At 40.8% G+C, this 16,565-nt stretch overlaps 1 protein-coding gene across 1 annotated transcript in view; it reads left to right on the plus strand.

Moving 5' to 3' along the window:
* The first annotated feature begins 806 nt into the window (after positions 1-806).
* LAMA1 (laminin subunit alpha 1) overlaps positions 807-16,565 on the plus strand; it is a 104,267-nt gene continuing 88,508 nt past the window's right edge. Inside the window, exon 1 of the mRNA XM_084508163.1 lies at positions 807-925. Coding sequence (XP_084364289.1) covers positions 835-925 — 91 coding nt within the window. The 5' untranslated portion in view covers positions 807-834. The remainder of the gene's footprint in view (positions 926-16,565) is intronic.

A 16,565-nucleotide genomic window follows, 5' to 3' on the forward strand; every position in this document is an offset into this window, starting at 1 on the left:
TGTTATGCATTCTCAAGTACAATTGATAACTCTTCAGTTACAGGATAAAAAATAGCTTTATTATTTTACGAAATATACAAATTACTGTTCTTTTCTTGAATTTCTTTACCCTGATCAATAAAAACCACCAGACAACCAAGCTGCAGCCTGAAAGCTATAAGCAGCTCCCCACGACTTGAAGAATGCACTTGCAGCCTAACTTTGCTCATGCAACTCACAGATGGCAGTGCATTTTGGAATGTGGTTTCTGAAGCTGAGCAAACTTAGGTTTTCCTAGAAAGTAACCGGGACGTGTTCTCAGGTATGAGACGGTGTGTCTTGACTGAAATTCCCCTGCTCCAACCACACAGCTCTTTGTTTCGGAAAGTGTGGTACCTTGCTGCAACTCGCTTGGGATAGTTGTTAAGGAGTAGCTGTGCGTATGAGCTGTGTGACTGACGACCCTTAAAACAGGGAAGCCAAACGTGAATGAAATCTGAGTGAAATATGTAGAAACGATCCTGAGGAATTCCCACAGCCGGTTTTCTGGTCCAGGTCGGACCAGAGACGAGCCCCCCAGTGCACAAACATGGCTGCACGGCCACGCAGCAGAGGAGGCTCAGGAGGGCTCCGCACAGCCGGGGGGCGGGGGGGTGACACCTCACGACGCCCTTTTGGGGTTTCTCAGGCGCCCCCCTCGGGCCTCCCCAAACGGGACGCTCCGACGGGGGGGGTCGTGGGTGGGCGTGGGTGCGGGTGCGGGGCGGGCCGGGGGCGGTGGTGGGGAGGGGGGCGGCTATAAGGCGGGCAGCTCGGCGGGGCGGGCGGCAGGCAGTCCCTCCCGGCGGCGGGGTGATGATGAGGATGATGGTGGGCAGCAGCGGGTGGCGGCTGCTGCTGGCTCTGGCCTCGCTCCTCTGGGCGCCGGGGCACGGCCAGCCCCGAGGTGAGGGTCGCGGAGGAGTGGGCGTGGGGTGCGCGGATCCAGCTTGTCCCCATCCCCATCGGGGGTTATGGGGTGCCCCCTGCCCGTGCTGGGCACAGCGGGTGCGGGGGTGTGGGGGGCTCTTTTCCCCCTCGCTCCTCCATCTCTGTGGCTGCCGCAGCCCTTTCTTCCCCCGAAGCGGCGGCGGTGGGGGCCACTCCGCCCGGCCGCCTCCTCCGGGCCACCCACTCCCTTTGTGGGGGACGGGGAACGCCGAAAAGGGGCCGGGGGAGGGAAGGGGAAGGGGGCACGGGAGCTGCCCGCTCCCCGGGGCCGGCGGGGGGGACCCGGGGGCCGCCCCGTCCTCAAGGGAGATGGGGGGCCCGCAGCCCCGGGTTCCCCCCTGCTGGGGAAGCGCCGTCGCTGATGCAAACCGGCTTAAGCCCCTCTTCTTTGGGGTGAAAGGGGATGAAAAGCCCTCTCCGGGCGTGAGGGAGAGGCGGCGTGAGGATGTAACGGAGCCGATTTACCAAAGTTTTCTCTCCTCGCACGTGGTACCGCGGCGGACGGCTAGGGGCGGCCGCTTTGTTCCAGGAGCAGAGCCCGGGGAGTTTGGCTGGCGAGCAGGAGCCGAGCCCGGCTCTGCAGGGGTCTGCTCGGGTGTGCTGGGCTGCCAGGTACAGCGCTGGAGCCATCAGGTGCTCCTGCTCCGTGTGCTTCTCCTCCTGCTGGAGCCAGCAGCAGGACCTGCGCTGAGCGCTGCTGCCGGCACGGCACGGCACGCCAGTCCCCAGCCGCCTCGGGTCTCAGTTAAAACCAAAAGCCGAGGACGGAAAATGGTTGGAAGGCATATGTTGTGCAGATGCATGACTTGGTTTTGTTTATGGTGAAGTGTGGCGTTCAAGATGGGTATAGCGTGTGAGATTAGCATCTGGCTGTTTGCACGCTGCAGGAAAAGCAAGTGTGCTTATTAATGTTACGTGTACAAAACCTCCTCCTCAACATCAAGGTGACAAAATCAAACCCAAGTTGCTGAGTCAATATATTTCAACCTGTAATTAAATACACCTTGCCTTGGCTGTGAGAACTTACTCTTAGAAACAAATGAAAAGTGGCACAAAACTTGCACTTCACTGTTGTTTTTCATAAGGTACCATTTGTCCATCAAACAACCCTAATTCACTAATTTAAATATGCATGCTGGCACACAGTTTAAAAAGGTAAGAATTATCCTAAAGCTAGTCAAGTATATCTGAGAGAGCCCATGCCTTTTCTTCTCACACAGAAATTTGCAATGATCACGTTGCAGTAATCTGCTGCAACTTTAGTAATGAGTTTAGTGCTGGCATTCCAGCTCTTATGTAGCAGCTCACATGGTCAGTCATCTTGATAAAATGCATATTTTTATCTCACTGATTGAAGATAGCAGTATATTTGAATGTACCTAAGCCACCCTTCCTGGGGCTATTTAAATTAATTACCCTATATTTTTCTAGTTGAAAGATTAGGTCAGGAGACCATTCCTCCTATTAGATTAAGTTGATAGATTTTTCTTTTTTTTTTTTCTCAGCATGAGAGCACAGATCATCAGAGGAAGCAGTTGGTATTAAACCCCCCAGTGGATAACTGCCTTACAAAAAAACACAGAATTCAAGATAACTGAACCTAAAACAATGCGAAGAATGTGATGCAGATTAGAATAGCCATGCTGCTTTTGCAGAAAGTAAACAACTGAAGTTTAAACTTTAAGCATCGTAATGATGTAAAAAACATTGTTTTGTTAACAGAAAGATTTCTTGGACACTGCAGGAGTATTTGAAAGTTTTTGGGCAAAGGTATCTTGGCTTGCTTGTGGAGAGTACCTTGGTAGAACCCTTTCAGCATTTCCTGTTTTTCTGTTGGTGCCTGCTTTTGTCCTGTCAGCAGATGAGGAAATGTGCATACAATAGTTGCGGGGGTCTGTCAGAAAGTGCTGAAGTCCAATCTAAGAAAAAGCAACGCGGAATAGTAAAGTTAGTGCAGCAACCAGCTTTAAAGGTTAATGATTGGTTCTTTCAGCCTGAAGATTAATATCTACATACCTATAAAATTTACTTGGCATTTTAATTGCAGGTGTGTTGTTGAAATATTACCATCATGTTGAAAAGCTGGGTCTGTATTTTCAACTGAGTCTTTTGTATTTAATAATGGGAGTTACTCTTTGTGAAGCACGTATCTTTAGTGTCCAGATCCAGACAAGAGCTGTTGTGCTACCTCAGAAGCAAATAACCATTTCAGAGGCTTTTGTAGCAGCTTTGCTCCACTGGAATGCATTCTTCATTATTCTGAGGGTAAGAGTGATACAGGTCTCTAAAGTGGAAAGAAAAAGCAAGTTGTGCAGCATTACCTGTATTTCATAAACTTGATTCTGCCACTGTCAGGTGATTTTTCTACAATTAAAAAAAATCTTGCCACAGTAAATGTCTTTCAACGATAACTCTCAAATGTGTACTAGACAAAATCTCCTTGGCTGCATCTCATCTCAGTCTGTTCTGTGAGCTGGTGTGCTGTGGCAGCCTGTTCTGTTCCTGCCTGGGGTTTCAGAATCAAAAGGCTTTAAGTGTTGGTGCTCAGGAGACTGAATGAGTCCAGGGAGGTGCCTTGGGTGCCTCCTCTGGGCAGAACTTAGCAAAGGTATTTCTCGGGCTTATCACCATTTGGGTTTCAAACCTACCTTGCTTTAAGAATCTGGTTTAGAAAGTATGTGTAAGTTATGACTATAATACACAAATCATAATGTGATGTTCAGCAAACACATTTTTTTCTGAAACATAAGTGATGAGGTTTACTTATGAATCAGATTATTAGAGCACTTGCTCAGGAAGTGGGAGATTTAGGTTAATCTCCTTAGCTTGAGATGGTCTGAACCCATGTCTCCAATTTCTGAATAAAGTGCCTTATTACCAGTTTGCTATGACAGGTAGTGGAGGGGGAGGCATATATGAAATCCCTCCAAACCTCTGTTTGAAACCAAGCTACTGTGTATCCAAGTTTAAAGGGTGCAGAAGGATAATGGGCAAGAGAAAAAGCTGATGCTCTATTTTGGTCAGCACTCAAAAATGGAAGGAGAATCAAAATGCTGGCCTTCTCTTTTTTATCTACTTCTGTTGCAAGCAACCATCAGACATTTAAATACAGTATGGAAAGGTGTTTTTTTTTTTTGTTTGTTTGTTTTTAAATATCCTTGTCCACCAGCTTTTACTGGGTCACTTGGTGGGATCCACTGTGCATTCCACTTAGTGCAGATAGATTTCCTGGTGCTCTTGTTCAGGATGGTGAAGTCCACCTTGGAGCTGGTGTGCTTGAACTCTAGGTGTGTCTTTAGTTGTTAGAAAAATACTTGGGTCTTTTTTTTTTTTTTTTTTTAGATCTGGTCTTCAGTCTGCAAGCCTAGATAGGTAAATCTAGGTATAGTTTTAGTTGTCTCACTACATCCTCATGTTTTATGGGATGATCTACAATTTCCTCATACCCTTCTGAAACTGAGAGCCAAACTCCTAGGATGTATTAAGATGATGATAAAACTTTGAGGAAAGTCTTCTTAAGCTCTCAAGATAGGGCTGGTCACTTCCCCTATGAAATGAAACATTATTTCATAGGGAGTTTAGAACTGCCATGTGGTATCTTAGCAAGTAAAGCTTTTTTCCACTGGTCTTATAAAAACCTATGTGTCCCTCATGTGCCTTCATGTGGGTTAAGTAGCAGGGCCATGAGGTACTTATTAACTGTCCAAGCTCTATTTACCTTGTCAAGCTATGTGATAAGTCTCCTCTTCACACACACAAAGGAATAAGGTGGGGCAACCCCAGTACAAAACTCAGTCCCTCTCAGGGCTGTCCCATGATAGCCATCAGCCCGTGGGGCCAGGACTGTGACACCCATCACTGTGAGGGAGCTATGGGAGAAGTTCTCCAGGTAGTGACTGCTTATGGGGGACTGTGGGACTCCTTATGCAATGCAGGGGAAGAACATTTTGCAACTGGACAAAACTTATTATGGGGAAGAGCCTCAAAGGGGAAAACCCAAAGACAGGGAAAGGGGAAAAGTGAAGGCAGAGAAAGGAGCAGAGGATCCAGGAGTTCTGAGAAAGAACAAGTATGGAGTAAAAAAGAGGGATGAGAGGATAAACATGTTGGCTGTAAGCAGGTTGCCAGTCAGCAGGCTTGTCTTGCTGTACCCTGTTCCTCATCAGTACAGTCTATCCTGTCTTTATTAAACTGTTTCTAACTGTTTTCCTGGGTGAAGGGGTCTCAGAGTGTGGAGGTGAAAGTGTCAGTCCCTGGAGAGGGGACCACAAGTCACAGGGACCTCTATGTCTTGAGTGGCTGTGGCTGGACAAACCAGAGAAGGTGTTTGTTGTTTGATCACACTGACATATAGAACCACACCAGGCCAGCCAGCAAGTAGGATGAGAGGTTTAGGAGCAGGTATCAAAGCAGCTATAGTTCTAGGATGGATACTGAAGAGACCAGAGGGTCTGCAATTCAGCAGCCAGAGGGATCAGAAGGACCAGTGCTACTGAGGAGACCATCTAGGGATTGACCAGGAGACCCATCTTTGTGAATGTGCATCTGTGCATGAGTCAGAAAGAGATGAGAAGAGTCAGGGCCAGCTTCTAGGTAGGCTGAAAGTCCAGGCCAGTTACTGGAGGGATCCACAGTGAGCCTGCACATAGGCAACAGCCCATAGGGCTGTTGGCTTTAGAGGCTCGCATGCCCAGGAACCAGTAAAGGGGGAGACCTGGGATTCAGGGGCCAGTTACTAGATAGATTGAATGCCCAATTTTGTAGAAATCCAACTTGTATATATATGAATATATATTTTCCACTTTTACTTTGTTCTGTATAGTGCTCTAACCAAATTCAATTTTAGGTTACTTATCTGCCAGGTCACCTCAAACAGAGACCACATTGCATGTGCCCAGGAATGCTGCCTTTGCAGGTACTATTGCATTACAATGATAATGCTAAATTCCTAATAGGGAATACAAATATATTTCAAAAATTATTAACGAGAAGTAGGGCTTGATAATACTCAAAGAATTTGAAATGTAAAAAGAATAATGTAAAAGATAATGAATCTCAGTGAGGTAAGAATTTTGATGATTGAGGTCTGACTGGAAGATGGGATAGAAGAAAATGATGAGAAATTTCATTTTTTTCTGGTGGTATGCAAGGAATATTTTGGACATTCTGTGAAGAAAACGTGCTTGGCATTGAATGGAGACTCCTAGATCCCAACTTTGCTTTCCTTTTCCTTTTGCCCACACGTCTTTTAAAACAAAGTTAGCACCAACAAGCTACAGACTATTTCTTCTTTTCTCGGAGTGCAAAGGTATGTGACAAAGAAAAATCCCATGAAAGCATGCTAAATAGACTGAAGATTAAGATAAAAAAACATTTGTCTGTCATAAATATTTCCCCTATTCCCTAAGGGCTTAGAAAAATGCATCTCTGGAAATTCAGGACTATCAGTGTGTTGATCAGTTGTTGGTATTTACAGCACTCTCACACAGGATCTTCAGACGGAATATGCTTTCTTTTTTTCTATGTCTTTATTTTTTTTCTAAAGGGGTTAGACAGCTGCTGTCCTCAAGGCATCCCTTTCTGACCAGAGAAATAGCATGTTGGAGAAGTTTTGCAAGGTGAGATTGGTTAGGTTGCAAGAATTGTAATTTCTTAGTTGGTATAAACCTTAGGTGCACATCAATCAAACCTCCCATTTACATATGTTTTTGGGTACATGAGTGATATCCTAGAGGCTGATCCTAATGCCCAGGGGCACTGTGTGGTGAGTATAGCACTCTGGCTTAGAGTTTTGATATGAACACTTCATCTGCTGGAGTTGCGAGCCAAAGCAAAAAAGGTTAGGAGGTATGTTTGTGTTCATTCCTTTGTAGTTAAAGTATCTCTGTAAGAATCACAATTGTTTTAACAACTATGTGAGTTCATAGGGCAGCTGGAAGGGGGGATGCATGGCAGTCACTCACCTGCTGCCTGGCCAGAGCCCTTGCCTTTCTGCAAGCAACCCAAACTTGCAGGCTCTGTGAAGCAGTGGCTAATTTGAGGTAATGGCCTCAGCAGTTTTGTCTTCTCTTTTCTGTGATTTTCCTACCAGTCAGCCCCATGAAGATCTGCTACCACTTTGTGTAAACTGAGTAGATTTGAGCAAAGCCAATAAAACAGGAGGAATTAACTTGTTAGCTTTTGATTTTTTAAAACTATCATTTAATACAGTAATGGCTATATCAGAGGTATTCCCTGACCAGTTCATTTTAGATTAAAGTCTCAGATTTTAAATTGTTTTGCTAGCATACAGTAATTCCTTTTCCCGAACTTATTTATTGTGCTGTGAGTTCCAATCCCCCTCTTGATTCCCGCATGAGAATAAAGGTTAAAAAGCTGTTTAAGAAATGGCCTGCTTTAAGTGGAAACTTTATTTTCCCCTTGGCTTTGCCTGCATTTTTGCTGTTCTGTTTCGCTGTAAAATGACCTTGAAGATAGGCCTGTGTCCACTGCTTCCTTTATCATTTTTGTTAGTGTAAGATTTTATTTGCTGAAAGGCTGCAGGAACAGTGCAGAACCCATACAGGTAATTTGAAACAACTTCTATAGCCTTGATTTGATTATTGAATGTTTTTCTTTTGTAGATTTGATTAAGTGGATAAGCTGTGCTGCTCCTCCACTGCCTCTTCCCCAGACAGAGCCACTGCCTGGGGTGTGGGAGGGTAGAATCTGTCCTTACCAACTTCTCAGTTATTCTGAACCCATCTCGGAGTATCCAGACAAAAAGCATTTGAGTGAATTGATGAGCATCCAGCTCCAGTAAAATGCCTGGGCTTGGAAAGCCAATTAATCAACTCTCGCCTTCCCTGTTTCTGCTTTGCTGAAGGGAGGAAACCAGTTCCTGAAGGCACTGCTAACACGCTGCTGAAGAGCCCCCTATTTTTTTTTTTTCCTAATGTTTCCTTACAAACTTTTCTCATTCAAATGCATGAATTGTAATGCATGTTTTGTAATCCTCCATGCTACACCATTCATATATTTTACTTGCCTTTCTAGTAGTCTCTTTTGTTCATATCTTGCACTGTTGTAAGAGAGGAGGCAAAATAGGGTTGTAACTGTCTGCTAATGCCTCTTATGATTAGGTTTCAACTTTATTGGCTCAGAGGGGCTAGATAGCAGAAATTTGCAGTGAAGGTTCTTTGAATTATAAGGGTCTGTGGAAACCCTGGTTTGAATTGGGGTTGTGAAATCTGTGCTGTTGAAATTTCTAGGATTCCATCCATTTGCTCTAGCCTGTGGAGCCTCTAAAACACATGCTAAGTGACTTCTACCAGAAAATACCCTTTAAAATATGCCAGAATTCAACTTTTTGATGGGAATAGGAGAGATCAAATTAACTCCACTGACTCTGGGAGAATAGCTGTGAATTCACATTTATCTACAGACAATTGTTCATTTATTCCTTCAGTAGTTGCTAACTAATGCCATTGCATTAGTTCAGTAAGGCATTTAAATTATGTTCATTTTAAATTGTATGAGTTGTCCGATTTGCATTTACAGGATAATACATCTCATTTACAAGATGAAAAACATTGTAAATGTTTTAACTTGTAAATCTCAGTAAAAGTTGATCACATTTTAGAAAGCATATATTTTTTGCTTTGCAAAAATGTAAGCTTGTTACTGAAATGGTCATTTAAAAGTAAACATGAATTTGAAGCTGAAACTGACAAGTATCAAGTCCTAATGACAATTTATCTTCCTTTAAGTAGGTTTACAGCATGTCTGCCAACATCCACCAGAAGTTTATCATTGCTAAAGGCATGCAGAAATACTAGGGTCAACTAGATGACCTCTCTCCACTTCACAGTGGTCACACAAGGGACAGCTTAATTTCTTTTGTATTTCATAATACTGGGAAGGGGGCATTTCTAATAGGAGAAATGACTGCAAAGTGCAGTGTAGGCTTTCTGTGAAGTGGAGGAAGCTGTTCTTTGCAAGCAGTGAGAAAGATGTATGGGGCTGGGCAGGGAGCTTCAAGCTGAATTGCATGTTGACTAGAGGAGAGAAGATCTGTCTGTAATGATAACAGATAGCATATGACCTGAAGGCACCAATGAAGTAGTAGGTAGAAGCTGTGATTGCTGGTGGATAGCTGAATTCAATGTGTCTTGGTGTAGATCAGAGGTTGCCACACTGATGTTTACTCCAGCAATCAGTAAGGTTGCTCAGAAACTTTATTGCAGGCACTTGGTGTAAGGATCTGCTATTGCTGTGCTGCCACTGCCACAACTAATAGCAGTAACTGAAAAACCTTGGCTTGGTTAAGGCTGGTAGGCCAAAAATCCTGCTGAGGTAATAAGAAAAGAGGGTAAGAAGGGGCTTTTCAGTGGTGTCAGGATGTTTGCCCCCAAAAAAGAAAAATCCTTGTATATACCATATAATACTAACTGATGATACAGGCTCTTTCTTTAAAACTTGAGCAGCCCTCTTCATCTTGTCTATTCTTGAGGACAATGAGAAATACATGCATTCTGCTCTGCACCTCTTCCCGGATAATTGTCTCACTTCCCACAGTAAATCAGCAGAAATGTTTGGGGTGTTTCAGGGTAGGATCCAAAATGTGCTTTGCAAGTTGTAATGTCACAGTAGCGTTGCTGAATTTTAAATTAAAGGACTTCAGCTCTCAAGCCTGGTCTTCAGACTGTTTGAATTTTCTTTAAAAATTACCCTTTAGGCTGAGATGTATCATTCTTGTTTTCAGGCCAAAGGCAAAATACTTTTAGGACACTTGATTAAAATTCCATGTGGCTGAGTTATTGAGCATTGATGGTAATACAGAAGAGAACTTTTTTTTTCTTCTGCAATGTTGTTTTTCCCCCCTCTTTAATTTTGTGTCCTTAAAATTACACTTTCAAGAATTTATCCAGTGTGACACAAATGCCTTTGGTTTTATAAGGATGTTTACTCTAAAATAATGAGGGTTTGAAAGTGGTGAGGGCTTGAAACACAGCAAACATGGAATAGGTGATTTGCTACTAATATTTTTAAATTAGAGATGCAAGATATGCCCTGTGTATTTGTTAACCTGTGAGTAAAGACAGGCAAGTGGAAGTAAATTAATGTAGTTTGCAATTTTACTTTGTTGCCTGGAGTAAAAAGCCTAGGGAAAAAAAGTAGCAGTGTATGTTTTACTTCTTGCAAAAAGCAGACCACCACCTCTGTAGCATATTAAACAGTTGGTTATAACAGAAAAAAGTCCTGCTGAGGATATTTCCCAATTAACCTTTTAAATTGAAGATGAGAAGATATCTCTTAGTAGAGGTGAGGGAATGATCGAGTCTTGCATGTCCTAAGTGTTGCACCAGTTGCAAATCATACCAGCTCCATCTGAGTTAGAGGAAAGGTGCTCCCTTCCACCCAGGAATATCTGGCAGTGATACAAGGCTGTATGTGCTCTGATAATGGCTTTGTGCCTGCTTGAGTGAAAACATTTTTTTTTCTGTGTTTGGAGAAACAAGTGGCTTTGTAAAAACAGGAGAGCTGGTAGTTCTGAGATGCCAAAAACTATTCAACTTGAAATAGCTTTTGTTAATTAATGGAAGTCCATTTATTTTAAACAAGCATTTAATTTCATATAATGCAGCTATACACAGTAAAATTAATATAGTGTGTTCATATTAGGAAAGCAAAGAAAGCCATATATAAAATTTATTTTGACATATGGCTGGTGAATGACAAGCGTAAATGAACTAAGTGAAAAATAAATTTCAGAGTTACCCTGTAGTGCTACTAGTTGCTATAAGACTTGGTTTATGATCACAAGGAGGTGCCAGTAGCCTCAAGGGATCCTTCTTTATGTTTATATGGGAAAAGACATAGTAACATTTTATAATGTTGTGATACTGGGTCACCATATAGAAATAGCTGGGTCTACTCTACCTTTAACTTTTTTTTTTTTCACTCTCAGGCCTCTTAAAATTTGCAAGTAATAAATATAAATTTAGCATCATGAGAGAGCTAATAGATACTTGGGTCATAACTTCTAATTTATTATATTCAATATGAAGCTTAATGCTGCACATTTATGCATGCAAATTTAATTAGGGTCAAACCCAGGCATGATTTTCATTTGCAAGGGAGACTGTTGCCTCAGGTTAAAAAATGATTACAGAAGAGAAGCACATGATGAGCTGTAATTTGTTGAGGTAGTGATAGTAAAAGGCAGGAAAAAAGGCTAGCTTACATCTAACATCAATAGGAACAAAAATGTTCTGCATCTTTGAAATTAAGACAAATCATAAATAGTGTATAACTGAGTTCCCTAATCTTTGGCATGCTGATCACAATCCCAGTACTACTGTCATATTCATCTCAGCTAAAGTCTTTTAGGCTGCATGTAAACTAATCTGGCAAGACACTAAAATATTTAATAGTTGTATTTTCTTTAGCTTTGAGTGAAAATTGTTTCCAAGATTAAGGTGACTTCAGGAAAAAGAAATAATGTGGTGCTTAAAAATTTCAAAACAAAACCGGAACAGCCCCCAAAACAATAAACACAATGATGCAGACTCCTCAACATGTGGAAAAAGCTTTTGGTGAACAAGAAAGAACTAATTTCATGGTCTAGCAGGTTTGTTGTTCCTTGGCAGTCTGCCCATCTGTCAACTTTTGGCTCTTTTACTTTGTTATAAATACTGTGGCAAATACTAGGCAGATTCTTGAACAGGCCAGCATGATAGGAAAAAAATATATATACATACAAGACAGGACTGAAGAAATATAAGTTATAGTTTAAAAATGCATGATATATGTAGAAATTATTCACAAATTTCTCAACTTTTTATATTCAGTCACGCCGTTCAATGCACGAACTAGCATGAATGCTAGTTTTCTTCTTCCTGTCTCTTAGTATGTTCTGGATGAAAGAAAGCAGGTAGTTAATGCCACGTTATCTAGAAATTTCTGTTTAAAGATTTGATTATCTTTTTATTCCCAAGAATGGAAAAGTCAATTTTTTGCCTCTGATGTGTGAAATTTGTGGCAGACCAAGCCATGAAGCTATAAAACCTATTGAGGGCTGTGATTTAAGCTATTAAAGCTATTATATTTCCCAATGTTTTTTATTCCCTCAAAATGTTGAGTATTTTCAACCTTAGACCAACAAGTGTTGTGACATACGCTCCTTTGGGCAGCAAGGTAGCTCATTTGTAGGAATCTGGATGCTTGCTCAAACTCCTTCAGTGTTACACAGTTGCATGCTGACCATGTCTTTGCATCCTAATAACTCTACATCCAATTTGAGCACATGTTCATTGTGACAGAGTTTCTATATGATTTAAGTCTGTGTTTGCAAGCTCAGAGCATGAGGGATTTGTAAGAGAAGATGAGCTGTTGTAAAGTTTGCATTAGCTATCTTGTTAGCACTTGACTTCATAATGCAAAGGATATTATTCTAATGTTGGTGTTCAGTCTAAACTTGTGTCTAACCCATCTATGGTGTTTAAAACCATGCTTTGTGTATAATAGCATTAGTTACTGTGTAACAGAGGTGACAAAATTCAGTCTCTGTGGAGATGTGTGTTAGTATTGTTTGTCTGCTTTTTTTTTTTTTTTTAGCATTTAATTTGGAAGTCTGGGTTTTCTTTCATTGTAGGACTTTTACAGGGAGTGTAGTAACTTCCTAATTTTAACTCACCATCCTCTGATGCTACATATAGGGAAACTTAACATCTTGAAATTAAGACTTAGTGTCAAATGCTTTCTTCTCTCTTCCTTTACCATTAGTTTTCCATTGTCTTTTATATTTACCATGCTCCTTATGCTTTGAAATGTAGTATTTTATTAGAGTTAAGGTATTACTTTTTGGGGGGCAAATTTTCTTCCTTATTCAAATTATCTACTGTGTTTTGGCCATCAACCTGGCTATCTGCTGTGCTGAGTATTTGAAGGAAACCATACAAGTTGTGTAAGACTTGCTTTTAATCTTCAAAAACTCTAGAGAGAAAACTAAGGTGTGTGAGGGAATAGTACAGCTGACGTTCATTCGTTATAAAGCAAACTTTTGCCTCCTGTGTTTCCAGTCTGAATTTGCAAGCATGCATCTTTACTAATTTGCAGTGTTATACTTTTTTTTCCCCAATACTTTTCTGAGCCATTGGTTGTTAATTAGCACATCATCTAGCCCAGGGAGACCTCAGTAGTCAAATGCTTGTTGCTGCTAGTGCTCTCAAATTAAGGCTCTTGTTAATAATGCTGAATGCACATAAGCAACATCAGAAAGTGTTTGGCAGAGAAGCTCTCTGTTATTTGGGCAGAAGAAAGCACAGAGTTTGGTCTTCTCCAGCTTATTTGTGCCCTGGCAGCTTGCAGGGTTCAAACAGAATATTGTTTACTGGTCACATTAACCATTGTAGTGTTTTTTTGTTGGTGTTTCTTCTGCTGTTTCTGTTGAATTGTTCAATTGTGATTTGCAGAAGCTTTATGGAATCAAAACTATAAAATAATCAACAGATTTTTCTGAAATCAGGGGCTTATGAACATTCAGCAAATGGCTGTAAAGTAAGCTGTTTCCTAGATAACCTGAACTCATCTCATGGGCTGGTGTAGAGTATATGTCTCTATTGTGACTGAGTAGGAAGCAGTGCAACAGAAGAAGATCTTTAGCATACAACGCAAACTGAATTGTAGTGCCTTGCAAAGAAACAAAACTTATTCTGGGGTGTGTTGATGACACTGTGAAGAATTCAAGATTTTTTTTTTTATTTCAGTTGGTGCTGATGAGGTCTTAAGAGTCACACTGGAAAGATGCAAACTGCCAAGAATTCGGAAAGATAAGAGGTTTAGAAAATTGACTGTGGAAAGACTGAAAGGCTTGTTTCTTTAGTCTGGAAAAGAGTATGTGTGTGATAACAGCCTTTCAGGTAATCAAAAGCTGTAATCAAGATCATGACAGATCATGAATGGAGCAATGATGACTAAAAATCAGTAACTTTGCAAGTGATAGAGCACACAAGTTGAAGAATACCTCTCACTTGCTCTTGAACAGAGTAGACAAATTTAGTACATTATTGTATTCAAAATGGATTGAAGTAAATAAACTTAGTCTCACTGAGTACTATTTCCGTGAATGACATGTTAGTCAGTTTTGCTTTACAGCATGAGGAAACAAAGAAAACAGGTTCTAGGAGAATGTTTGTCATGGCACTGAGGATTAATTCTTAATCTGAAATAATCTTATCTAAATACTTCAAATTAAAGTTTGTAGAGATGCTGCTAATAAAATTATGTTCCTTGGTTGGCTCATGTATAATTTGTGTTGTACTAGCAGAAATTCTGCTCTCTGTTGAGCTACAGAAAAATGAGTGGTCAGTTTTCTGAATGATTTCTTAGTGGCTTGCTATGTAAACCCTGTGTGGAAATTGTAGTGAAACTTTCAGCTTTTCCTATTGGTTGATGCTGCTGCTAATGCATATTTTCAGGTAGTGTCTCCGCAAAGTGGTTATAAGGCAGGTTGGGTGTTGCACAACAAATTTCCTGCTTACCATAGGAACAGAGAATTAGTGCCTTAAATCCAGCAGTTAGAAATTAGGGATTTACGCCCATTTATGTTAGGGAAATCAGCTCAGATTTTCATTGTGATTACAGGATAGGATTCTGATGAAAGTATGTAGAAAAGGTTAAGCTAGGGACATTTGCTGGTGAAATAAAATGAGAGTCAATCTATTAAGAAGGCAAAGAATCTGAACCCAAGCATGACAGTTCCAGGGTTTTTATTTAGTAAACTCACTTAGTCCAAAACTTTAATAGGACAGAATAACTAAAACAAAAATCTGTGCCATTGAAAAATGGCTGAGAATGTTATAAAGAATGTGACCTCAACTTCTGCAGTGTAATACTACCACATTTTATACATTCTAATCTTCTGTGACATTTTATTACATTTTGTCCCTAGTCCTTTGTGTTTTCCTGGAGTGCATCAAACTATTCAGAACAACTATCACTACATCCTCTGTAAATATTTTCCATAAATGAATCTATTGCTAGTGAGCAAATTTCAACATTGCCTGCTTTTTATGAACCATTCATTGCCTTACATTTTATTTTAAACACTAACTTGCAAATGAGATTAGACCCCTTCAAGTATCTTTGCTTCTGAGAAAAGACAAAATCAAAAGCTCATTGTTACTATATGCATCAGCCCTTATGTTCAAGTTGCATTTACTCTGTTCACTTGGAATTACTTCTTTATTACCCAGTTGGCACAAAAACAGCCAAAATACTTGGGGAAAATCAAGCTCTTACTTTGCTAAATGTCTCAGAACTGTTCACTGAAGTCTGGTTGGAAGTGTTCATTTTATACACTGATGAACAATGCAGAAAACGCTGTCATCTATTGGACTCAGTGCTTGGTTTGCTTGACTGTCTTGCATTCATTTCCCATCAGTTCTGTTTTCTGATTTCAAACAAACAAAAACACCGTCTGGATTCATTCAGTTTATTGGGATAGCATACAGATTAGTTAATCCGGATTCAGTGGAAATCTGTTTTAAATGGGGTCTTCTTGTGAGAAGTTTTGCTGTCCTTGCTGTGTTTATCAGGTAACAAAAAGTAGTATAATCTTTATTGCACTTACTGAACATATTTGCTGACATAGTGAAGCCTATGGAAAGCAGAACTGCCATATGTATCTTTCTGTTTGTACAACTGTGTTTGTAAAAGAAACATTTAATCAGCTATGCCTCTGCTAGGAAAACAGCTATTCTGAGGAATCCCACAGTTTCTCCACATGCCATCTGTAAAAAGGGAAGAGGTACAGCCTGTCAGTCACATTATGAAATCCATACACATCAAATATGTTCAAACCCACAGACAACACAAGGATTTTGCCAGAACACCCAACCCCAGTCCCCCTGCACATGTAATAGAACAGTGATGAAAGACTTAATTTCCTGGGTAAAAAATGCAATAATCAGGGCTGGTGTTGGGATGTCATTCAGATCTAGCTATACAACATGCAGACAATGGCTCTAAAGTGAGAGTATTTTTTAAAGATGAATGAGGGAACATATATATCTAAAAAGCCCTTGTTCAGTGGCAGAGAAGGCTTACACTTGCATGTTTTTATGTGCTGTCACCTGCATGCAGACTAAGTCTAATGTCTTTAAAGTGCAGTGATGTTTCTGTACATGGGCAGGCTATATGAGCCAGCCTATTTGAGAATGTTCAATAAATCCAGCATGCATCAGATTTGTCTAAATAGTATGGAACTGATTTGCTCATGTGCAGTAAATCAGGTGTATCCAGAGTGTGTTGACAGATATGCATTGGTCATATACAGGGTTTTTCACTCCTAGTAGGAGTTTACAGAAACACAGAACTGTGGAAACATGTCCCAAATACTTGAGATTCAGGAAAAAAATCAGGGGTGCTTGTACCTTTAAAACAAACAAACAAAAAACCTCAGATGAGGAAAACTTATAAAACCACTCAGAATTAAGAATCCAGGAAAAATGATGGTAATCATTCCTGTAACAAAGAGCTTGCCAGGTCTTCTGTAGATACTGGTTTCAAGTAGGGTAATTCCCAAAGAAATCTAGGCCATATGTCTATCCATA

Source organism: Aythya ferina (assembly GCF_964211825.1).
Source record: "Aythya ferina genome assembly, chromosome: 2".
NCBI lineage: Eukaryota > Metazoa > Chordata > Aves > Anseriformes > Anatidae > Aythya > Aythya ferina.